We start from the raw sequence: 18,202 nt of genomic DNA, 5'->3' as shown, positions 1-18,202 counted from the left end.
AGAACCAGACTCTAAACAACTATGAAAAATGTAAAAAAGGTTCTGTGAATTCCCATCTAGTTCCAGAACCCAGGGAACAAGAACTCGACATTCTTCATGGCCTCGGGACTGCGGCCCTCGGGCTTGGTCATGAACTTGACGGCGCCCTGGGATGCGCCCTCCCACTGCTTGGCGAGGACGAGGTCGCCGCTCTCCTGCTTGGACAGCTCGTCCAGGACGCCGCCGACGAGGCGCTTGGCGTTCTCGCTGTTGGCGGCCATGTACTTCATGACCATGGCGACGTCGACGTCTTCGAACGAGTGCCAGCAGTCGTAGTCGGTCGCCATGCAGATCATCTGGTAGGCCATCTCGGCCTCGCGGGCGAGCTTGGCCTCCGGGAGGGCCGACATGTTGATGACGCTGCCGCCCCAGGAGCGGTACATGTGCGACTCGGCGCGGGTGGAAAATTGGGGGCCCTCTGTTGTTTTCGTCTCGTTAGTAATGTTTCTTCCCTCTCTCTGTTTCTTCCGAGATTCGTGTCGGGCGAGGAAGGAACTCACCCATGCAGATAATGGTGCCCTTCTCGTGCAAAACGACGCCCTCGCCCTGCATATGCGCCGCGCACTTCTTGACGACCTCCGCGAGACCCTTATCAAACGGATCCGCGAAGCCAACGTGGCCCACAACGCCGCCCTCGAAGAAGGTGAATGGGCGCACGCCCTTGGTACGGTCAATGACCTGGTCCGGGACGACAAAGTCCATGGGCTTGATCTCCTCGCGCAGGGAGCCGACGGCGGAGAAGGCGATGACGCAGCGGACGCCGATGGAGCGCAGGGCGGCGATGTTTGCGCGGGCGGGCACCTCGTGGGGCGCGAACTGGTGGTGCAGGCCGTGGCGGGCGAGGAAGGCGATGGGGACGCCGTTGTGCTCGAGGATGCTGATCGGGGAGGAGGGCTTGCCCCAGGGGGTCGTGGGCGTCAGCTGGGCGACGGGGGTGTAGCCTTCGAGCTTTCCGAGGCCGGTGCCGCCGATGACGGCGATGTGGACGGGGCCTGTCGGGAAGTAGGATGTCAGTCATGTCGAAAGGCATTGCGCTTTTTGGTCGTAGGTTGAGGCTTTGGGCCGAATCGGGAGGGAGGAAGGAGAGCGCGGGTGAAGCTTACGGTCAAAGGTGGTGGGGAGGTCGGCCATTGTGTCGTTTATATGGATTGATCGTGGGAAAATGGAGGGTATCTTAGTTGAAGCAAGGAAAATAAAATCACGAAGCTAGAGAAAAGAGAATGTTGAAAGACGTAGATCGGCGCGAAAGCTTGCTAGGCGGTCGGAGTCTGACATCTTTTTTCGACCCCGCCGAAATTTACCCCGCCATCCACCGCACTCGAATGCTGCCGTTTCTTCAGTGCCCCGCCATTGCGTCGTCCCGGGCATCCCGCTATGTAAACACCCCACCACATGTTCTCGCCGTCCGCACCACGTGTTGCAGATCGCGGCAGTATGTCGTTCCTTCCCGGATACACTCAGAGTGAAGCTTGTTTACCTTGTCATCAGTCCAGTGCAAAAGCAATGAACCGATGGATTCGAATGATCGGAACCTTGATGTACACCAGAGACTTCATGGTCGAGTCAAGGAATCAATACCCCCAATCCCTTGATCATCGGCCCGTTGTTGAAGAAATAAGGACACAAGGCTGGTGCCAAGGGGTAGGGGCAAGGGGGAAGGGGCGATGAGGCAGGAGCAAAAGTTCAGGGGCCGCTCTCTCTTTCAAATGCTCTTTTTTTCATCTGAGGTATCTAGCTGTCTTTCTCTAGACTTTCTTTTTGCTGGTCTTCATCCGAACTCCGACCCATTCCGTAGTAGCACGTACAGATAAAAACGCTTTCTTATGCAAGAAACAAAACAATCACTGGCCCTCGGCAGGGCGCACCGGCAGCTCTGTCTCCTTGGCGGCGCCATCCTGCGCGGCGGGACCCTTGCCGCCGCCGGGGTAGCGGGAGCCCTTGTCCTTGGGCTGCTTCTTCTTCTTCTTCTTGTCGTCCTCAACCGGGGGGTAGGCCCTCTCCGTGACCTGCTTCCACTCCTCGGAGGCCTGGAAGGCTTGCTGGATGGGTGCCAGGAGCTCGTTCAGGGCCTTGGTCACGGCGGGCTTGAGCAGCTGGGGTGTCAACTAAACATAGTGTTAGCTTGTTCTAGATACCGCGTCTCTTTCCGTGTGCTAGTGCTACTTACGACGTCGTTCTTGTAGTCCTCGTGCATTTGCTTAATATCGGTGTAAACCAGGGTCTCGAGGCCGTCGCGCTCACGCTCGACGCGGAACTCCTTCTTGCCCTTCAGCGAAGCGGCGGGCAGCAGGACATACTCGACAAAGGACAGGACACCGTTGCCCTCAGCAACCTTGGGCACACACTCGGCCTTGCGAAGCTTCTTCTGGACAACCTCGGGGGCATCGAGAAGGTCGATCTTGCTGTCTGTGAAGCCATGTTCAGCATTTATTTCCGAAAGGCGGTGGCAATAATCTTACCAGGATCACTCGCGCTCATCTTTCCACCGTTCAGACCCGGCACCATGGGGTTCAACAGATGCGCGCGCACTTGGTATCCGACCTTGGGCAACCATTCGGTGGCCGCAGCGAACAACTTTCTTTGATCCATGCCTGCAAAATGTCAGTCTAAGAACTCCTTGGATACGCGAATCAGTACCTACCTCCGAATTGAGCATCGACTCCAAGGTGCTGCTCGTCGCAGACCTGAAGTACGGGGTACAGCAGACCACTCATGGGGGCGTTCTGTCACCATTGTCAGCCCCAGTCCAAGCACCCAAATTTTGCAGGTATCCTCACGTCAGACTGCTTCACGACCTCGGCACCAGCCTTCTTCGCATCTCTCTCGCTAATGAGCGAGCTCATCTTGTAGACATCCATGATGTACTCGGGGCTCTTCTGGTAGGAGCTGCCGAGGACGAACTTGAGCTTCTCCGTGGAGACGCCGACAGCATTGAGAATGTTTGTAATGGCGAACTTGTAGAACTTGGCGCGCTGCTCGACGAGCTCGATGGGGGCCTTGAGGTTGTCGAGGAAACCGTGGATATCGGCGAGAAGGACGGTCATTTCGCAGCCGGCGGCGAGGAACTGCGCCAGCTTGATGGCCGGGACGAAGTAGCCGCAGTGAGGTCTGCCCGTTGTCGCGGTTCCTGTAGGTTGAAAGGAGGCAATTGTCAGCCAATGCGCCGACGAAGAGTATCAGCAGTGTGATTGAGATGTTTCTTACCCCAGTAGATCTTGGGGTTGCGTCCCTCGGCCAAGATCTTCTCGATGATCTCGGGGTTCATGACCTCGGCCAAGTTCTCCTGGATGAGGGCGAACCTCTCCTGCGCCGTTGTGCCGTCCGCCATTTTGAGTATGCTACGAGTTTTGTCAAGATTGTGATCGAAGTAAGAGTGCGGTGGTATTCGAGGAAGCGAGGTTGTGGAAGATTCGCGGCGTCGGGGGTAGGTGTCGAGAGGTCGTGGGACGATGGTATTCGGAGTGAGTCAAGCTGTGACTTGTCGCACAAGTGGCCCAAATTCGCGTCGAAGAACAGACACAGCAGAGAAATTACCCCGCCGAGGGGCGGACGTCGGGGGCCCAAGTCGCACACGGCCGATAGAGGGGTCTACGGTGTCTGTCACCTTTGCCATTGGCCGATTTAGGGGGTCCGATGGAGGGGTCTTGGGTACCGACCTTGCATCAGCCCGGAATTTCACAGGGCTCTCAGCCCAGAACAGCAGTTGTATCCCGACTCATAATGTGGGAAGGCCTAGGCATGATGCGTAAATCCCTGATGCCGAATCGAGAGTGAAATTCTTGCACATCTTTGTGGGATATTATCTGTGCAGGACGATTACGGGAGTTCTAGAGTGAATCCTTCATACATATAGTTAAAGGTCACCAAAAGATCACAAGAGCACTCACACTTGCTGTTGGAACCCCAAACTGGCAATTGGTCTGTGTGTATCTGCTTACCAATTTGTAGTGCAGAGATACTTACTTTTCGGTGCGGACGGCGGAAATTTTCCACAGTGACAATCCAGCATCCCGGGGCCGCCACCTTGGAGGTACTCCATCTCCAAAAACTTCATGAGAATATTCTTAAACTGTGCATGTATTTCAGTAATCTTCACCCACGGCCTGTTTTCCCACTCATTACTAGCGAATACCCCCTCGGCAGGCTAAACGCCCCTCCGGCCGGTCTTTACCTCTATGCTTCAAGTTTGAAATACCCCAATCTCCAGCGTCACAAGTGCTCTTCATCACTCATCGACCTACAACACCATGGCGGCCACACCGCCGCCGTCCCTGCCGGACCTCGACCTCGAGGATGGCACCCCGGGCTATGAGACCATCGAGGAGCGTTGCTTTTCGGCCGCCCTCATCTGCCTTGAGGGCCACTACACCATCCCGCCCATGGGCCCTCAGACCGCCGCACGGGTCTCATCAATGATTGCCAAAACCCTCGAGAAGACTCACACCTTCAAGCACGTTAGGTAGGTGCCCTCAACGCCATGTCTTACTGTAGTTTCGTACCATCTCATTTTCCTAACAAGAACCAGGGAAACGCTGTCAAGAAATGTCGAGATATGGATCTGGTTGACCAAGATCTTTGGCGCCGCCATCCCCAGTCTCACCACACGCTCAGTTGGCCCGCTGTCGAGCCTCAACGATCCGGAGAAGGGTGTGACCCCTCAGGAGAGCACTGCTCTCATTGTGAAGAACCACCACAGTCTCAAAGACGACCTCTCCATCTTGAACAAGCTCATGCACATTGCGAGAAACCTGCTGGTCACATCAGAACCAGAGGTACCCCAGGACATCTGTGCCGCGGTTCACTTTGACCAGATGGTTTACCAGACCATCATCCTCTGTGTGAACGTCACGAGCAAGGGCTACGATGGCGAGATCTTGGACGAGTCTTCAAGGGCCAAGCTGAATGAGATCACCGACATGTGTAAGTCCCCCATGGCCTTCGGGTGAAGAATCGCCGCTCACGATCCACAGACAAGAAGCTCCTGGTCACGTCCCTTCAACAAGCCCACAACTGGACCGCCAAGAACGACCGCAACAAGATGTCGTTCTGGTACGACGTACTCTTTGACGAGGACGCGCAGCTCGACGACCCGCAAGAGGGCATGGGCGACGGCTCCGGCTTCCGCGTCGACATCGCCAAAACGGAGATCCAGCACTGGCTGGAGCGCAACTCGCGCATGTGCGAGACCGCCCGCAGACTCCTCACAGACTACTCCCAGAACAAGTCGCACAACCCCCCGGGCGTCCTCGCGCCCATCGCGCCCCTGGCGTGGAACTGGTTCCCCGAGGGCCAGGTCAAGGTCCGCGCCGACAACTACGAGGAGGGCGAAAAGGTCAATCCGCGGTGGGACCCCGACATCGAGGACAAGTTCGAGCAGGACCGCGCCTACTGCCGCGTATCCCGCGAGATCGACACCTGGTGGATGCGCGCGCGCGACGTAAACTACGACGGCTGGGCGGTCGCCATGCCCAACGTCGAGTTCGCCAAGACGAGGACGGAGCACTGCAAGAGCAACCTCCTCAACCGCTACACGCCCGTCATGCGCACCGAGGAGCACGAGGTCGTCGAGGTCGACGAGTCCGAACAGGACCTCGGCCCGGAAGAAGGTTCCGCGGAGGAGTACGCCGAGGGCTACGACGACATGATGGACGACGAGGACATTGACGACGACGAGTCGTACGGCGAGGGCCCCCTGACGGGCCTCCTGACCGAGATCCCCAACATCCTCGACCCGAAGCAGATCGAGGCCCTCCACATGATAGTCAAGTCCTGCATCCTCGACTCGGCGGGAACGGGCCTCACCCGCGCGGGCGAGAACCTCCAAAAGACGCGCTGCCGCATGTTCCTCGCCCTCGACTGCGGGAAGTCCCTCCTCCGCGAGATGCTCGTCTTCATCGCCGTCTGGGAAAAGGACGAGCAGTCCCTCATCTTCCAAATCACCTCGCAGCTCATCGAGGCCCTCCACCACTCGGCCCTCGTCCCGTACGCCTGGAACTCGCTGCGCATACCCAAGGACATCATCTCCCCCGCCCAGACCGTCCTCCTCCGCCTCGTCAACCACATCTTCCGCAGCCGCATCAGCAACCCGCCGCAAGACAAGAAGGACCAGGAGCGCGACGTCAAGCTCGTCATGTTCTTCTTCAGCTTCTTCCGCAGCCGCATCGTCCCCGAGTGCGTCGCCCTCATGCACCTCCAGGCCCAGATCCGCGAGGACAACGTCGACCCGGCCGAGTTCCCCGTCGACACCTGGGACATGGAGCGCGCCAAGGACGGCCTGGCGCAGTACCTCGACTTCCTGACGACCGCCTCCGAGATCGCCGAGTCGAGGAAGAAGCTCATCGAGTGGGAGGCCGTCTACGACCTCATCACCCTCCTCAACGGCCTCGAAGCCGGCGTCCCCAAGAAACCCCTCGTCGACGCCGTCCCCTCCCGCAACAGACCTCCCCCTCCCGCCGCAACAGCACCATCCCCGTCAGACCAACACTCCCAATCCTCCTCGCAACAACCCGGCGGCGGCACCCCCATCATCGAACGCCCCTACTCAACCACCGACTCCCTCCCTCCCTCCCCTCCCCCGCCCTCCCTCTCCGACCCAGCCCACAAATACCCCTGGTCCGGCATCAAGGGCCAAATCTTCACCATCCTCGCCACCCTCCTCCAACCGCCCCCCGGCCACTCCACCCCCGGGAACCCAGACGTACAAACCCAAATGGTGAACCACAACGGCATCGTGCCCCTCCTAAACTGCTGCGCCTACGACGACCACAACCCGTTCGCCAAAGAGCGCGTCACAATCTGCCTCAAATGGCTCCTCGACGGCTGCGAGGCCGCAAACAACTTCTTTCGCGAGCTCGTCAACCTCGCGCCCGCGCCCAACTTGCGGCCGCCCCCTGGCGGGACGACGGTGTCTACGATTCGTGTGGACGGGATCCAGGGGGAGGTTAAAGTGCAAGTGCGGTCCAATTCGGCGCCCGCTGGTGATGGAGAAGAAGGTGGCGGCGGGAAGCAGCATGTTCACGACCCGTATGGGTTGGCGGAGGGCGCGGCCAAGATGAATTTGAGGTCTAACCACAGCAGCGAGCCCTTTAGCGAGGACGATTTCATGTAGACGAGGATGATTTGGGAATGGTGTCTATCATTCAGGAATCGGTTCTTGGTGTTCAAAAAAAGGAATCCAATCATCCAAATGGGGCTATATACCACCGTCAAGAGAGGCGAAAGAGGATTCCAAAGGTTAATGTTTCGTTTTCTGTCTTTTCTATCACATGGTACGAAAACACAAGGCGAGCAAAGCAATCAAAAAAAGGACAGGTGAAAACACGATACAACTACATTCTACAACTAACGCACTTCAATTCCAAAAAGAGCAAGAAATACCAAGTCAAAATGGGAAACGGCCAAGGGAAGGGGGGGATGGGAAAGGTGGTTTTTGCCAAGTTCTTGTGTCCTGTGATCCATCAAAACTGCAAAAAAATTCCAACCTTCATTTCCATCAAAGACCAGCTTTCAAACATAAACCTCCCTCGCAGGCCGTTTCTTTTTATTTTCATTTCGAGAGATTGAAGGAAAGTGCGGTAACATTATGAGATACATTCTGGCCAAGTCAAGTTGAAAGCCAAACAAGCCAAACCACCGTGTTTTCCTTCTTTTTGTCGATTTAATCTTGCTGATAGGAAATAAACATTACAAAGCAGTGTCAGAATAATCCAAGCCGGTGGAAACAAGAGCCTAGAGAGGGTGGGGAGAGGTGCAACAGAGGAGAGTGCAAGCGAGAAGAAAAGGGGTAGATCACGGTAAAGGTAGCCTTCTTCCGCCCCTATAGTCCGGAACGATGGAACCCACAGTGTATAGCACCCTGATATGGAACAGACTCCCGACGCTCCGGCCTCACCGGACGCTGCGGAGCCGGAGCCAAAAGGCGCGTCGGCATCATTCGAGGATCCGCAGCCGACTGTTGTCGGTGGTAGTGCTGCTGCTGTTGCTGCTGACGATACTGCTCGGGATGAATGACGGTTGTGTAAGCCTGCGGACGATGACTGCCCTGCGCAGATAGCGCCTCCGTCCCAGACATCTGGAAGAACGAGTCTCCGCTCAGATCCGCGGGAGGGCTGGGGAGAGCAGCCTGATCCCACGGCGAGGATATGCTCCGCGGCACCTGGTTATCCCAGGACTGACGCTGTCGATGGTGCTGCTCCAGCTGCTGGTGATGATGTTGCTGCTGCTGGGTATACTGTTGATGCAAAACAGGCTGGCCCTGACTCTGACTCTGGCTCTGACCCACGTACGTGTACTGATGGCCTCCATACGACTGGCTGACGTCCATGTCGTCAAGCCTACCGCCGCCGTTGTCCATCTCGGACTCGGGGCTCATGCTGCCGCTGCTACTGCCGTAGCTCTGCGGGCTCATTGGGTAAGTCTCCTGGACGATGACGACGGCAGCGGCAGCAGCAGCAGCGGAAGGGGTGTACTGCTGCTGTTCGGGGTACTGCTGGTAGTCGCGGCTCTGACGGCGGGCGGTACGCTTCTTGCAGTTATACTTTGACAGGTCCCACTGGTCAAAGTGCTGGCGGTATGATCTTGTCCTGGTGGTTGGGGTTAGAGATGTTAGCAAGTTTTGCTTCTGGTGTCTATTCCTCGTATTCGACTGGAAGATGTTGTAAGGGCTATTTGAGGATCTCTGTCATCCCCCATGGGTAAAGTGCCATTGAAACAGGACTCGACGGCCAGGATGGAGAGGTGAAGTAGTCATCGTATCAGAGCCAACTTCCGCCCTATGGGTTGCCGAGAAAGGAGGGGTTCCGTAGGGTCCGAGAAAGTTCAAGATGTATCCAACCGGCTTGGAAAGAAAAGAGGGAAAAGAAAACTGGTTAGACTGACGAGGCCTTGAAGTTGTAGTCCTGCTGCATAATCTCCCGGACCTCATCCAGGGTACGATTTTCCTTGATGTAGAGCCTCGCGATAACGTCCTTGTGCTCTTTCCAAGCTTTCGTCATTGTCGTTGGCTTGGACGAAACTCTGGGGATGAGGAACGAAGCGGGATAGAGAGTCTTGTGATAGAAAAGGGCGGGCGCTACTACGGAGTCATTGGAGGAGGAAGATCAGGGCTGGAGAGACCGCGATGAGAGGCCAAGCGGTGAGCTTCATTGAAGTATGATAGGATGGACGATTCCAGGGTGTTTCTGATAGACGGTAGTGCTTTCGCCCCGAGGGAATGGGAAGATAGCTATACAGGCTGTATATAGACAGGTCACGATGGGATAAGGCTGGCTGCTGCCTTTCGTAGGATACTATAATCGCAGTGTAGGGACATCGCCATCGGCGTTTCTTGTCCAGGGCTGACGGACAGGCACTAGAACGCTTCTTTCCCTCGCTCACCTCTGCCTTGAAGAAAGCGGACACTTGTTCCGGTTCCCAGGACTTCTGCACCTTGTACCGTAGGTGCATCAAGGTGCAACTTGCCCTTCGGAGAGTCTTCGTTCCCCCCTGGCAAGAAAGACAACACATTCTATGACCGATAGCATGGCCATCGTGGAGAATCATGATGACGGGACGGGGCGTAAGTCTGCCTTTCTCTAAGCGGCGTGCAGCTCCAAGGGAGCAAGGTGGTGGAGGGGGAGAAGGCTAAGCCCGCAACGTAAGGGGTGTCCTGTCTTGTGCCACACCACCCCATGAGCAGACCTTCACCGAACTTTCAGCGAAGGTGTGCGACGTTTGCCTACACTCCGCAGATCCCCCCTTGCGCAAAAGTGCAAAGAGTCTTCATTTTTTTTTTTGTTTTTTTTTGACAGCTTGGTGGCTGAACTACCTACCGATAAGTATGGTGAGCGCTTTTTCTTCAGTTGTACCTTTGACTCAATACGCTGGCCGCATTCCTCGGCAGACGACCACAGCGAGGTGTGCGCCAAATACTGAATCAAATATGTCGCCGGTGTCGACAGCCTAAGACGCGGGAGCGTTCTGCACTTATAAATAGGGCTCGGCGATGAGGTGCAGACATCCACGCGGTATCGATGGCGGTATGGGCGCCTTGTCTTGGAGTGGAAGAGGGTGGTGAGGCACAGCCTGCGCCAAGGCAGACATCCTACTGGCCAGCTCCAACTCGATCTTCTAGTCACTGTGGTTAATCCAAGGGAATCAGACTCGATCAAGGTGACTGTAAATGAACTCGGAATCGGACAGGAGTCAACGATCATAATTGTTGTTTGATTAGGGCTCGCTATATTATATAACCATAAATCACAATGGTATCCTCCAAGTGCGTGTGCTGGAAAGGGCCGCAAAAAAGCAACGGGGATGTAAGGCTGTGATGTTGCGCATAAGTGATGTAACCAATCAGGTGTAGTGGTGTGGTCAAGTCGAAGTCATATGAGGTGCGATTCCGCCCTAGAAGACTAAACAACAAGGCAACCAGTGGTGCGCAAGTCGATGAGTCGCCCTTAGCAGTCGCCTCACTTTATTGAGGAAAATAGGGCTGTCGAAAGGACTCTGCTCGAGGTATCGGACTAGGTCTGCAAGTGTAGGGATCTCACAAGCTGAGGGTGTCGTGCGAATCCTTAGATCTTCTTCTCGTCAACAGGCGCTGTTGCGGCTGGAGCAGCCGCGGGTGCAGCCGCCGCGCTGGAGGATGGGCCGTCGACCGGGCTCATGAGCTCTGGGCTCGCGGTAGGGTCGTGACCAGTAACACCGGCCTCTTGTGCTGAGTGGCCGGACTGGGTGGTTGCGGCTGGTGCGATGGAAGGCATCTTCTCGTCCTGGGCAACGACGGGCGAGGTAGGCGTGGAGTTGGGCTCCGCAGGCCCGGTGGCTCCCGCAACGTTCTTGATAACCTCGAACCACTTTTGCGCCTCATCGGGGGTGTGGGCCTGGAAAGCCAACTCGGACGATCCAGTGAGCTTCGAGCTAATAGACTTGCTCTTATCCTTGCCCTTGACGTTGAACTTGTTTCCGTTGGGAAGCCCAATAACAGCGTCTGGCAGATAGATGGAAAGCTCTGGCTTGGGGTCAGAGCGAGTGTTATCATTATCCTTGAACTCGTGCAAGAACTTGGTCGGGGTAACAACGTAGTAGCCGGTAGAGTAGCCCCAGGAAAGCTTGTTACGCGACTTGCGTTCCAGGGAACCCTCAATGAGAGGCTTCACAGAGGTGTGGTCCATGTTGGGGAAGTTGATGGCCTCGACAGAGCGCGGGGGGTCATTGGGGTTGACCAAGCGATCGCCGCTACGGGTCACGAAGCCGTTCCACTCGAAATCACCCGGGACTCTCTGGATAGCACCCAGCATGTCAGAGTAGAGAGCGCGAGTCTTCTCGGCCTGGCCACCGGTCAGCTGGATGAATTGCTCCATCGCCTGCTGAACAACTTCGATAACATGTGCCTCGAAATCCTTGAAGTTGTTCTGAACAGCAATCAGGTCGTTGCGGTTGTTGTTCTCCTCGAGAACCTGCTTGTGCAATCTGTGAAGGACTCCACGGTTGACGACGTAAGGATCGTCAGTTCCGTGCATCTTGCCGCCAGCGGACTCGAAGGAGGCGGTCTGGGAGCCGAGAAGCTCAATGTGCTTCTGCGTGGTGTTGCGAGCCTTCTCGACCTCCTTGGCACCCTTCTGGGCACCGTGTGCCAGCTCCTTGCCCTTGTGCTTGATCTCCTTGTGCAGGCGTTCGAGGACCGGGAGGATGGAGCCCTTGATGGTCTTCTCCGTCTCGAGATTGGTGTTAATAATCGCCTGAGTGTTGGAGCGCATGTTCTCGAAGTAGGCTGCAATGCCGCCAAGGCTTTGGTCGAAGTGGTGGCCCTCCTTCAAGGGATGCGAGATGGTCTTGAGAGCCTTTTCGTACTCCTTGGACTGGGCTTTGTGGATCTTCTCGACGGCTCCGATATAGTCCTCAAGGTATCCAACGGAATGTTTCCATGCTTGTAGTCGCTCCGCGAGGAGGCCAGCGGTCTGAATGCAGCTGTTAGCATGTTTCATTGTGAAGGTCTAGGTGGTTTTTGTAGAGCTCAGAAGCGTTAGGTATTGGGCGCCAAATGGTCCATACTACAACGCCTCGACTATTTGAAGCTGAGCGAAATGACTGATTCACGTACGCTGGTGGGATCGACTTCGGGAACAGCATCGTCGCTAAGGACAGAGTTGTTGGTCATGATGGTCCCCGACCTCTGGGGGAGGTCCTTGGTGTCGGCCATGGTCGTGATGTGCAAGATCGGGTTGCGCTCGAATGAGGAGTATCGTGAATACTACTAGGTGATGTGTCGACGGTATGTCGTGGGTTGTTTCTTGGGAACGTTCTTCCAAGGATGTCTAGCAAGGTGGGAGAACAAATGCAGTGAACCACATGGAAAGGGAAAAGGGCAAAAGAGGTTATATTTGACGGACATTACATGTGTCCCGTCCCTCTCCTCGATCGCCCATTCCCCGCCGCCGCCGCCAGTGACAGCTGGTAATTAAAACCCGCCCAAGCTCCTGCACCAAGACCAGGCCGAATGACGTTCTCCACCAAGCGGCCAGCGCAATCTTCCTGGTCTTAGCGGCCCCTGGCTGGGACTGCACCTGCAGTGCTGCACCGAGATTTGCTTGTCGCATACAAGCACGACCCTCTTGCTGGCCCCAAATCATTAAATGGCCCCAAAGGGTTGTCCAGAGTGGGGTCGGTCTGGACCACCCCCTGTGACGATCTCGACATTTTCCTTCCCAAGGGACAAATCCTCTCACTTCCTTTGTTACTCCTGCCTTCAGCTGAGTTCCATATTGAGCTGACAGTCGACACTGTCACGGCTATGGTGCCACCAAGACACCTCGTCGACCCAACCTTACCACGCTGAACTCCTCAAGTGCTCCCCCTCTCAGCTGGTCCGGGGGTAGAAAGCACCTTACTGCATAGTAGGTGTCCGTCTTGCATCGTCACATCCGCTAGACGGGAGGCCCATGAGTGATTTGGGGGCTTTTTATGACGTCAACAAGTCCCTTAGTTTCCCAGCGCACGATGGCGCTAACTGAGATGAGACGAATGCCCTGCTGTCTCGTTACTATCGTCTCACGTTAGCACATACACACAAATCCCACGTAACGACTAACACGCGTCTCGACTTGACAGCAAATTCCACACCACCAGGATATCCCTCCTAGACGCAAATAAGCTTTCCCTCCTTCCGTCCAGCGAACGTTGATGCCGCAGGTGACGGCCGCGATGACATGATAAAACAGGGCCACCACCTGAGGTGCGCATACCCGACAGGCTGGCATTGGGCAGACATCAAAGGGTTCAAATGATGACGCCCATTGGTTCGGTCGTCTGAGTGCAACGCAAGAGAGGGTTCAGATGCCAGGGTTTTCTCGTCGGAGTCCATTCCTTGTGGTTGTGTTACCATCCTCCGTTCTGCCGATACTGAGTAAGCCATCGCCTGTTTGTATTATCAGAAGAGCAGACAACCGGTTCACGATACAGGTAGCAGAAGATGACTGCTAGGTATCTAGGAGCATTAAAATTCCACCAAACGCATCGACATGCCGCAGTCTTCATTACCAGCATGGTCAGTTTCAGCAATGGAACAAGGCCCCGTTTAGATCGCTAGTGAACTCATGCTTGCTAACCAGGTTCCGTATGCCTCGCACCATCCACATGCTTCCCGCACTCCCCCACGCTCTCAGATATCTACCTGACAACTTACCGCCATCACGTCAAGCCATGACTTCGGTACTATGAAAAGATGATGCCATCGTCACCACATCCAGCATCCCACCTCGGTCTCACCGCGCCACAGCCACAACAACCCTGAAACTTTACCTCCCCCCAAAAGCATCCAGACACCTGGGAACCAGGTACCGAAAGGGGTGAAATTGTACACCCAGCACCCCAGATATGAACAACGTGATACCCGGTGACCCCTCGGCATGTTCGCTTTAGGCTAAGTTAGGTGGTTGGCTGTAACCCCTCCCCCTCCATTTCGAACTTCTCTCTTATCGGGGCGTCCGACATCGGCCGTGAGGCCAGCCACACCCACCGCCGCCGCACCGGAAGACCCCCCACAACGCCGTGGCCGCCACCACAACACTCTCGGCATTACGAGCGTGTCCTCCGTTGAATATGTCAAGGGCGCTCCATCGTCGGGATCCGGTGTAGGTGGCGGACAACCAGTCAAGGAATGGTAAATGTTGCCGTCGTCGTGGTAACTGTACCCCGCGTACCCATTTGGATCACTTCACTCTGCAGCTTTGCACAATATATTGAGAAAATCGAGTATTGACTTTTTTGTCATCTTTGGTATCTCGCAATCGACACGCCGCGCTCTAAGCGGTGGGTATATCGTACATCCCTATTTGCCTTTCCCAGTATCGCCCTAGTGGTAGATCCCATGAACTATTAGACCGATCCCTATACTTTGTGTGTGTCCAAGCAGCCGATGAGTCCTGATGCCTCCAAGGCGCAAATCTATATCGTGTAAAAATCTCAAAAGACCAGTCCCATGGGAAAGTATCCCATTTTCACCCATCAACGCCGATGCCATGCCCGAAACAATGGGTGCCGCCCTCTCTATAGTCGTAATATAATCAAGTGAGTATGGTGTGAATTATCTCCGCATAGTAGCCTTAGTAAACTCTCTCCCGTCCCTGGATGAGATGGATTCGGCGATCATCACCGCCGCCCTGCACAGCCTGGAGCAGGTTGCTCATGCTCTGAGGGCGATGCCATGAACGGTGCGAACCACCTGGGGTAGTCGGCTCGCTGCCGCCACCTTCATGCTCAGGGATCATGCCAAGCGGGTCTGCAACAGGAGCCTCGCTCGCAGGAGGCGTGTTTGGGGCGCTCATGGCAGAGAAGTAGTCGGGGAGCGCGTCACTACTCGGGCCCCGCCGAAGGGGAGTCTTGACAGCCGTTGTGTAACTAGGCACCTTGCTCAAGGTAGCCATGTCAGGGAAGTCGAGGTGCTCAGGCGAGTTGCGTCCCGAGGAGTGCGAGTTGGGATGTTCCTCGGCACTGTTGTGGCGGGTCAAAGCTGCCGATTGTGATTGTGAGTTCTCTCCCGTGGGAACAGATGTCGGGGCTGCGACGTCCTCCGTGATGGCGTTCAATGAGTTGAACGAGGTGTTGCGGTTCGTGGGATCGAGGGATACGTTTTGCAGGCGATGCGACAGTGCCGCGGGAGCAACACCATGGCCGTTCATCATGGCGAGAGAAGCAAGGTTCTCTGACGAGCCGGCGCGCGATTGGGCGTAGAAAGGACTGCTGAAGCCAGACTGTATAGCTGGGGTCTGGAAGCCGCTCATGTCGACGTCTTCGTAGAGTTGATCGAGGACATGCTCGCCGTAGCCGGGGGGTGCGATACGGGTGACTTCGGCCTGAGCAGGCGCGCCAGGAGCTTGGTCGACGAGAACGCCATGCTCGTCAAGGGGCATATTGGGAGAGATGAAGATGGAGACGGGGAGAGTGGCTCGGAGCTAGGAATTGTCAGTTTTGCGAAGCCATCACAGAGCGAAGTCACAGCGGCTCACCTCTGAAATGTGACCATCGGGGTTCTTGAGGGCGACAACAAGCTTGAGTTTGTGTCGGACCTTGATACCGTTGTGGTTGAGATCCTGGACACACTGTCGCAGTCTCTTGGGAAGGTTCAGCTTCTTCTCAACCATCCACCCCTCTTGGCCGGTGTCTTCGATCGTATCGTGCCAGTGCTCATCGCGCTCGACGTCGAACTTCCAGTTGGAGACTTCTCTTTCTGTCCTGTGTTCCTTGAAAACGTTGCCCGTGGGACCCTGCAGTGTGCACTCTCGGATTTCCAACATCTTAACTGAAATCTCCCCCATTTCGAGGCCCTTGAGAAGGGGTGTAAATCGCATCTGTAGTGGTACCGTGGCACCGAAGACGACAGCCTTTTGCGGGATGATAATGGAGTAGTCGACTTTGTTCGGCCAGATGTTCTCGACGCTCATGGCGTGGAGGAACTCGAGGGCGGCGGGTTCGAGGGTGCGGATAATGCGCAGCGCCTTGTAAGCGTGCAGATCGTAGGCGAGCTTGCCGCGGGCGACGGTGGCCTTGAGCTTGTAGGTGATGCTCGCTTCGGGGATGCCTTCGACGCTCTCGGCGGTGTTGCCGGGCAGTGTGTACTCAAAGGGCCACTCATAGTTGCCGGCCGGCAAGATGGTGTTCTTGCCACCAGTGCCGCCGACAAACGGAGCCCAGCGATGTTGGAGCAGTGTGGTGGTCTTGTCGACTTTTTGGCTGGAGACGCCAGAAGCGGCGGTTTTGGAGTAATCCCACCTATTCAGAGCGCAAGTCAGTTGGCTGATCTGCAGCAAGTCGAACCGGAAATAAGGAAGGCCTCCTACGTTAATCGGTGGGTGCCAGTCAGTCGCAGGTGGACATCTTCGATTTTGAGCGGCGTGGGCAAGCAGAGCACCACGACGCCCTTGAGGATCTGACCGGCAGATTCGTCCTCTCCTCCGCGAAATACGATAAAATCATTGTCTAGTCTGTAGGGTGTCAGACGTCAGCGGGGAGGCCCTTCACAAAACGGGACTAACAAAGAGTCACCGCCGGAAAATAGAAATTGGAGAGGGAGAGAGGAAAGAAACAGCGGGATTTGGAGACGTGGGACAGGAGGGCATACCTGATTTCAAAAAGCGAAGCGGCATGCTTGCCTGTGACGGTTGAGAATGGATTGAATGACGGCATCTTCAAAGGTTGGGTGTGACATGAACCAAGCGGTATGCCTGGGTAAGAAGAAACAGCCTAAACATCTGGGAAGGAGAGGTCTGGAGACGAGCTTGTATTTATCGACGGAGCATCCTTTCTGGGTACGAAGTACTTGGGACATTCGTCAGATCAAAGGTAAAGGTGGGCGTAGGCGTGGGCAAGCGACCAAGCGCAACAAGCAAAAAGCTCGCGCCTTTACCTCACAAACGGGCAGCACACCCACGTCGATTTGCAAAAGCGTGGGAAGTGGAAGCCGAAAATCGAAACCCACGCCCGTCATCCACCACGGCCACGCCCCTGCCCCTCGGCGGGTTCTCGCTCTTGGTGGGATAGGTGGGGCATCCTTGATTCGGCAGCAAAAAAAAAGATTGATAGATGAGGTGGGTGTGAGCCCGGGAGGTGTGCGAAGAGACGAGTTCCTTGTTCAGGGTCCCCATGGACCTTGTGGACGGAGAGAGGATAAGGAGAACCCACGCAGTAAGGCAAGGAAGAGAGGAAAAGTACGGGTACGTACACTACGGATACAGGCGCAGGAAGGATGAATTCCGTCGATTTGCTGGCTTTCAGGAGGATGGATGATGAGGGTCAGCGGCAGCCACCGGGCAAGGAGGACGGCCCAAGACGGAGCCGGGGTGTGTTGTGTTGCCCATCCAGATGGGCCATGGCGAAGAAACGAGGTGCAGCAGGGCTGGGTCGATGCGCCAGAGAGACCCAGAGGGAAGGCGAGAATGAGGTAAGGTACGGATGGTCAGTGGAGCGTGCACGCTGAGCCTGGGTGTTCCGCTTGCTTCCTGCTGTCACATAATTAAGGTACCTACGAAAAGGTCCAGTGTATCCTATAGGTACCCACGTACCCTTTTCCACGCGGGAGAGAACACCGACTTGACACCGACTGACGGAAGGGCTGTGGCTGTCGCTGTCAGATGGGAATTCAACAGCGACTCACTCAAGCACTACGTAGAGGCCGGGTGTGTATCTGCGCTCTGGTCTGTGCATATCGTTCCGTATCTGCTGCTTGGTGCCGCGCGTGGTGTCGGGAACCAAGACATGGGTTTGGCGGCGATGGTGCCCTGCCGCTGGTGGATGAGTCCACGAACAAGTGGGATGAATTTCCTCTTCCTCTTCCTCTTGCGGCTTTTGCCTCAAACGACGAAGAGGGGCGTGGGTGAATCATGGTCAGTCTCTCGGTCAAACCAAGCATCTGAACCATCTACACCTTTTAGCGCAAAAAAAAAGTCATGACGAGAGCACGCGGCATCTATGCGCGCTCTTCGCAGTGTTTCCGTGCCTGACTATGATACACTGATGAACGGGGGTATCATCTCATCAGCCATCCAAACTAGAAGCGGCCTATCTAAGGCTATCTGGAGCGACGGTGAACCGATGGCGCGTTTTGGCAGAGATGCGTGGTGCGGCTACTGACGCTGATGCCGATGCTGGTGAGTCTGAGTTTGAGCCTGGGCCTGTTGTCTGACTCTCA

At 55.9% G+C, this 18,202-nt stretch overlaps 6 protein-coding genes across 6 annotated transcripts; 1 reads left to right on the top strand and 5 right to left on the bottom strand.

Moving 5' to 3' along the window:
- Positions 1 to 56: 56 nt before the first annotated feature.
- On the bottom strand, positions 57 to 1,170 carry CPAR01_12571 (methylthioadenosine phosphorylase; the record flags this gene model as incomplete). Its single annotated transcript, XM_060496826.1, has 3 exons — positions 57 to 457; positions 540 to 1,031; positions 1,143 to 1,170. 3 exons carry the CDS (start codon positions 1,168 to 1,170, stop codon positions 57 to 59), a joined length of 921 nt encoding a protein of 306 aa, XP_060344359.1.
- Positions 1,171 to 1,880: 710 nt separating this feature from the next.
- Positions 1,881 to 3,367, bottom strand: CPAR01_12570 (tRNA synthetase class I; the record flags this gene model as incomplete). The annotated part of the gene is made up of 6 exons (XM_060496825.1): positions 1,881 to 2,144; positions 2,207 to 2,445; positions 2,499 to 2,630; positions 2,681 to 2,762; positions 2,817 to 3,166; positions 3,244 to 3,367. The coding sequence occupies 6 exons, from the start codon at positions 3,365 to 3,367 to the stop codon at positions 1,881 to 1,883; spliced, it is 1,191 nt and encodes a 396-aa protein (XP_060344358.1).
- A 919-nt stretch (positions 3,368 to 4,286) lies between these two features.
- On the top strand, positions 4,287 to 7,147 carry CPAR01_12569 (uncharacterized protein; the record flags this gene model as incomplete). Its single annotated transcript, XM_060496824.1, has 3 exons — positions 4,287 to 4,498; positions 4,565 to 4,959; positions 5,010 to 7,147. 3 exons carry the CDS (start codon positions 4,287 to 4,289, stop codon positions 7,145 to 7,147), a joined length of 2,745 nt encoding a protein of 914 aa, XP_060344357.1.
- Positions 7,148 to 7,855: 708 nt separating this feature from the next.
- Positions 7,856 to 9,032, bottom strand: CPAR01_12568 (uncharacterized protein; the record flags this gene model as incomplete). Its single annotated transcript, XM_060496823.1, has 2 exons — positions 7,856 to 8,621; positions 8,917 to 9,032. 2 exons carry the CDS (start codon positions 9,030 to 9,032, stop codon positions 7,856 to 7,858), a joined length of 882 nt encoding a protein of 293 aa, XP_060344356.1.
- Positions 9,033 to 10,592: 1,560 nt separating this feature from the next.
- On the bottom strand, positions 10,593 to 12,220 carry CPAR01_12567 (PH domain-containing protein; the record flags this gene model as incomplete). The annotated part of the gene is made up of 2 exons (XM_060496822.1): positions 10,593 to 11,978; positions 12,122 to 12,220. 2 exons carry the CDS (start codon positions 12,218 to 12,220, stop codon positions 10,593 to 10,595), a joined length of 1,485 nt encoding a protein of 494 aa, XP_060344355.1.
- A 2,401-nt stretch (positions 12,221 to 14,621) lies between these two features.
- On the bottom strand, positions 14,622 to 16,701 carry CPAR01_12566 (arrestin; the record flags this gene model as incomplete). The annotated part of the gene is made up of 4 exons (XM_060496821.1): positions 14,622 to 15,470; positions 15,525 to 16,287; positions 16,356 to 16,499; positions 16,637 to 16,701. 4 exons carry the CDS (start codon positions 16,699 to 16,701, stop codon positions 14,622 to 14,624), a joined length of 1,821 nt encoding a protein of 606 aa, XP_060344354.1.
- Between the last annotated feature and the right edge of the window lie 1,501 nt (positions 16,702 to 18,202).

The sequence above is a fragment of the Colletotrichum paranaense genome (genome assembly GCF_030867605.1).
Source record: "Colletotrichum paranaense strain IMI 384185 chromosome Unknown Scaffold_11.1, whole genome shotgun sequence".
In the NCBI taxonomy this organism is placed as follows: Eukaryota; Fungi; Ascomycota; class Sordariomycetes; order Glomerellales; family Glomerellaceae; genus Colletotrichum; species Colletotrichum paranaense.
The sequence above is the reverse complement of the archived record's forward strand: the minus strand, read 5'-3'. Positions and strand labels throughout refer to the sequence as shown.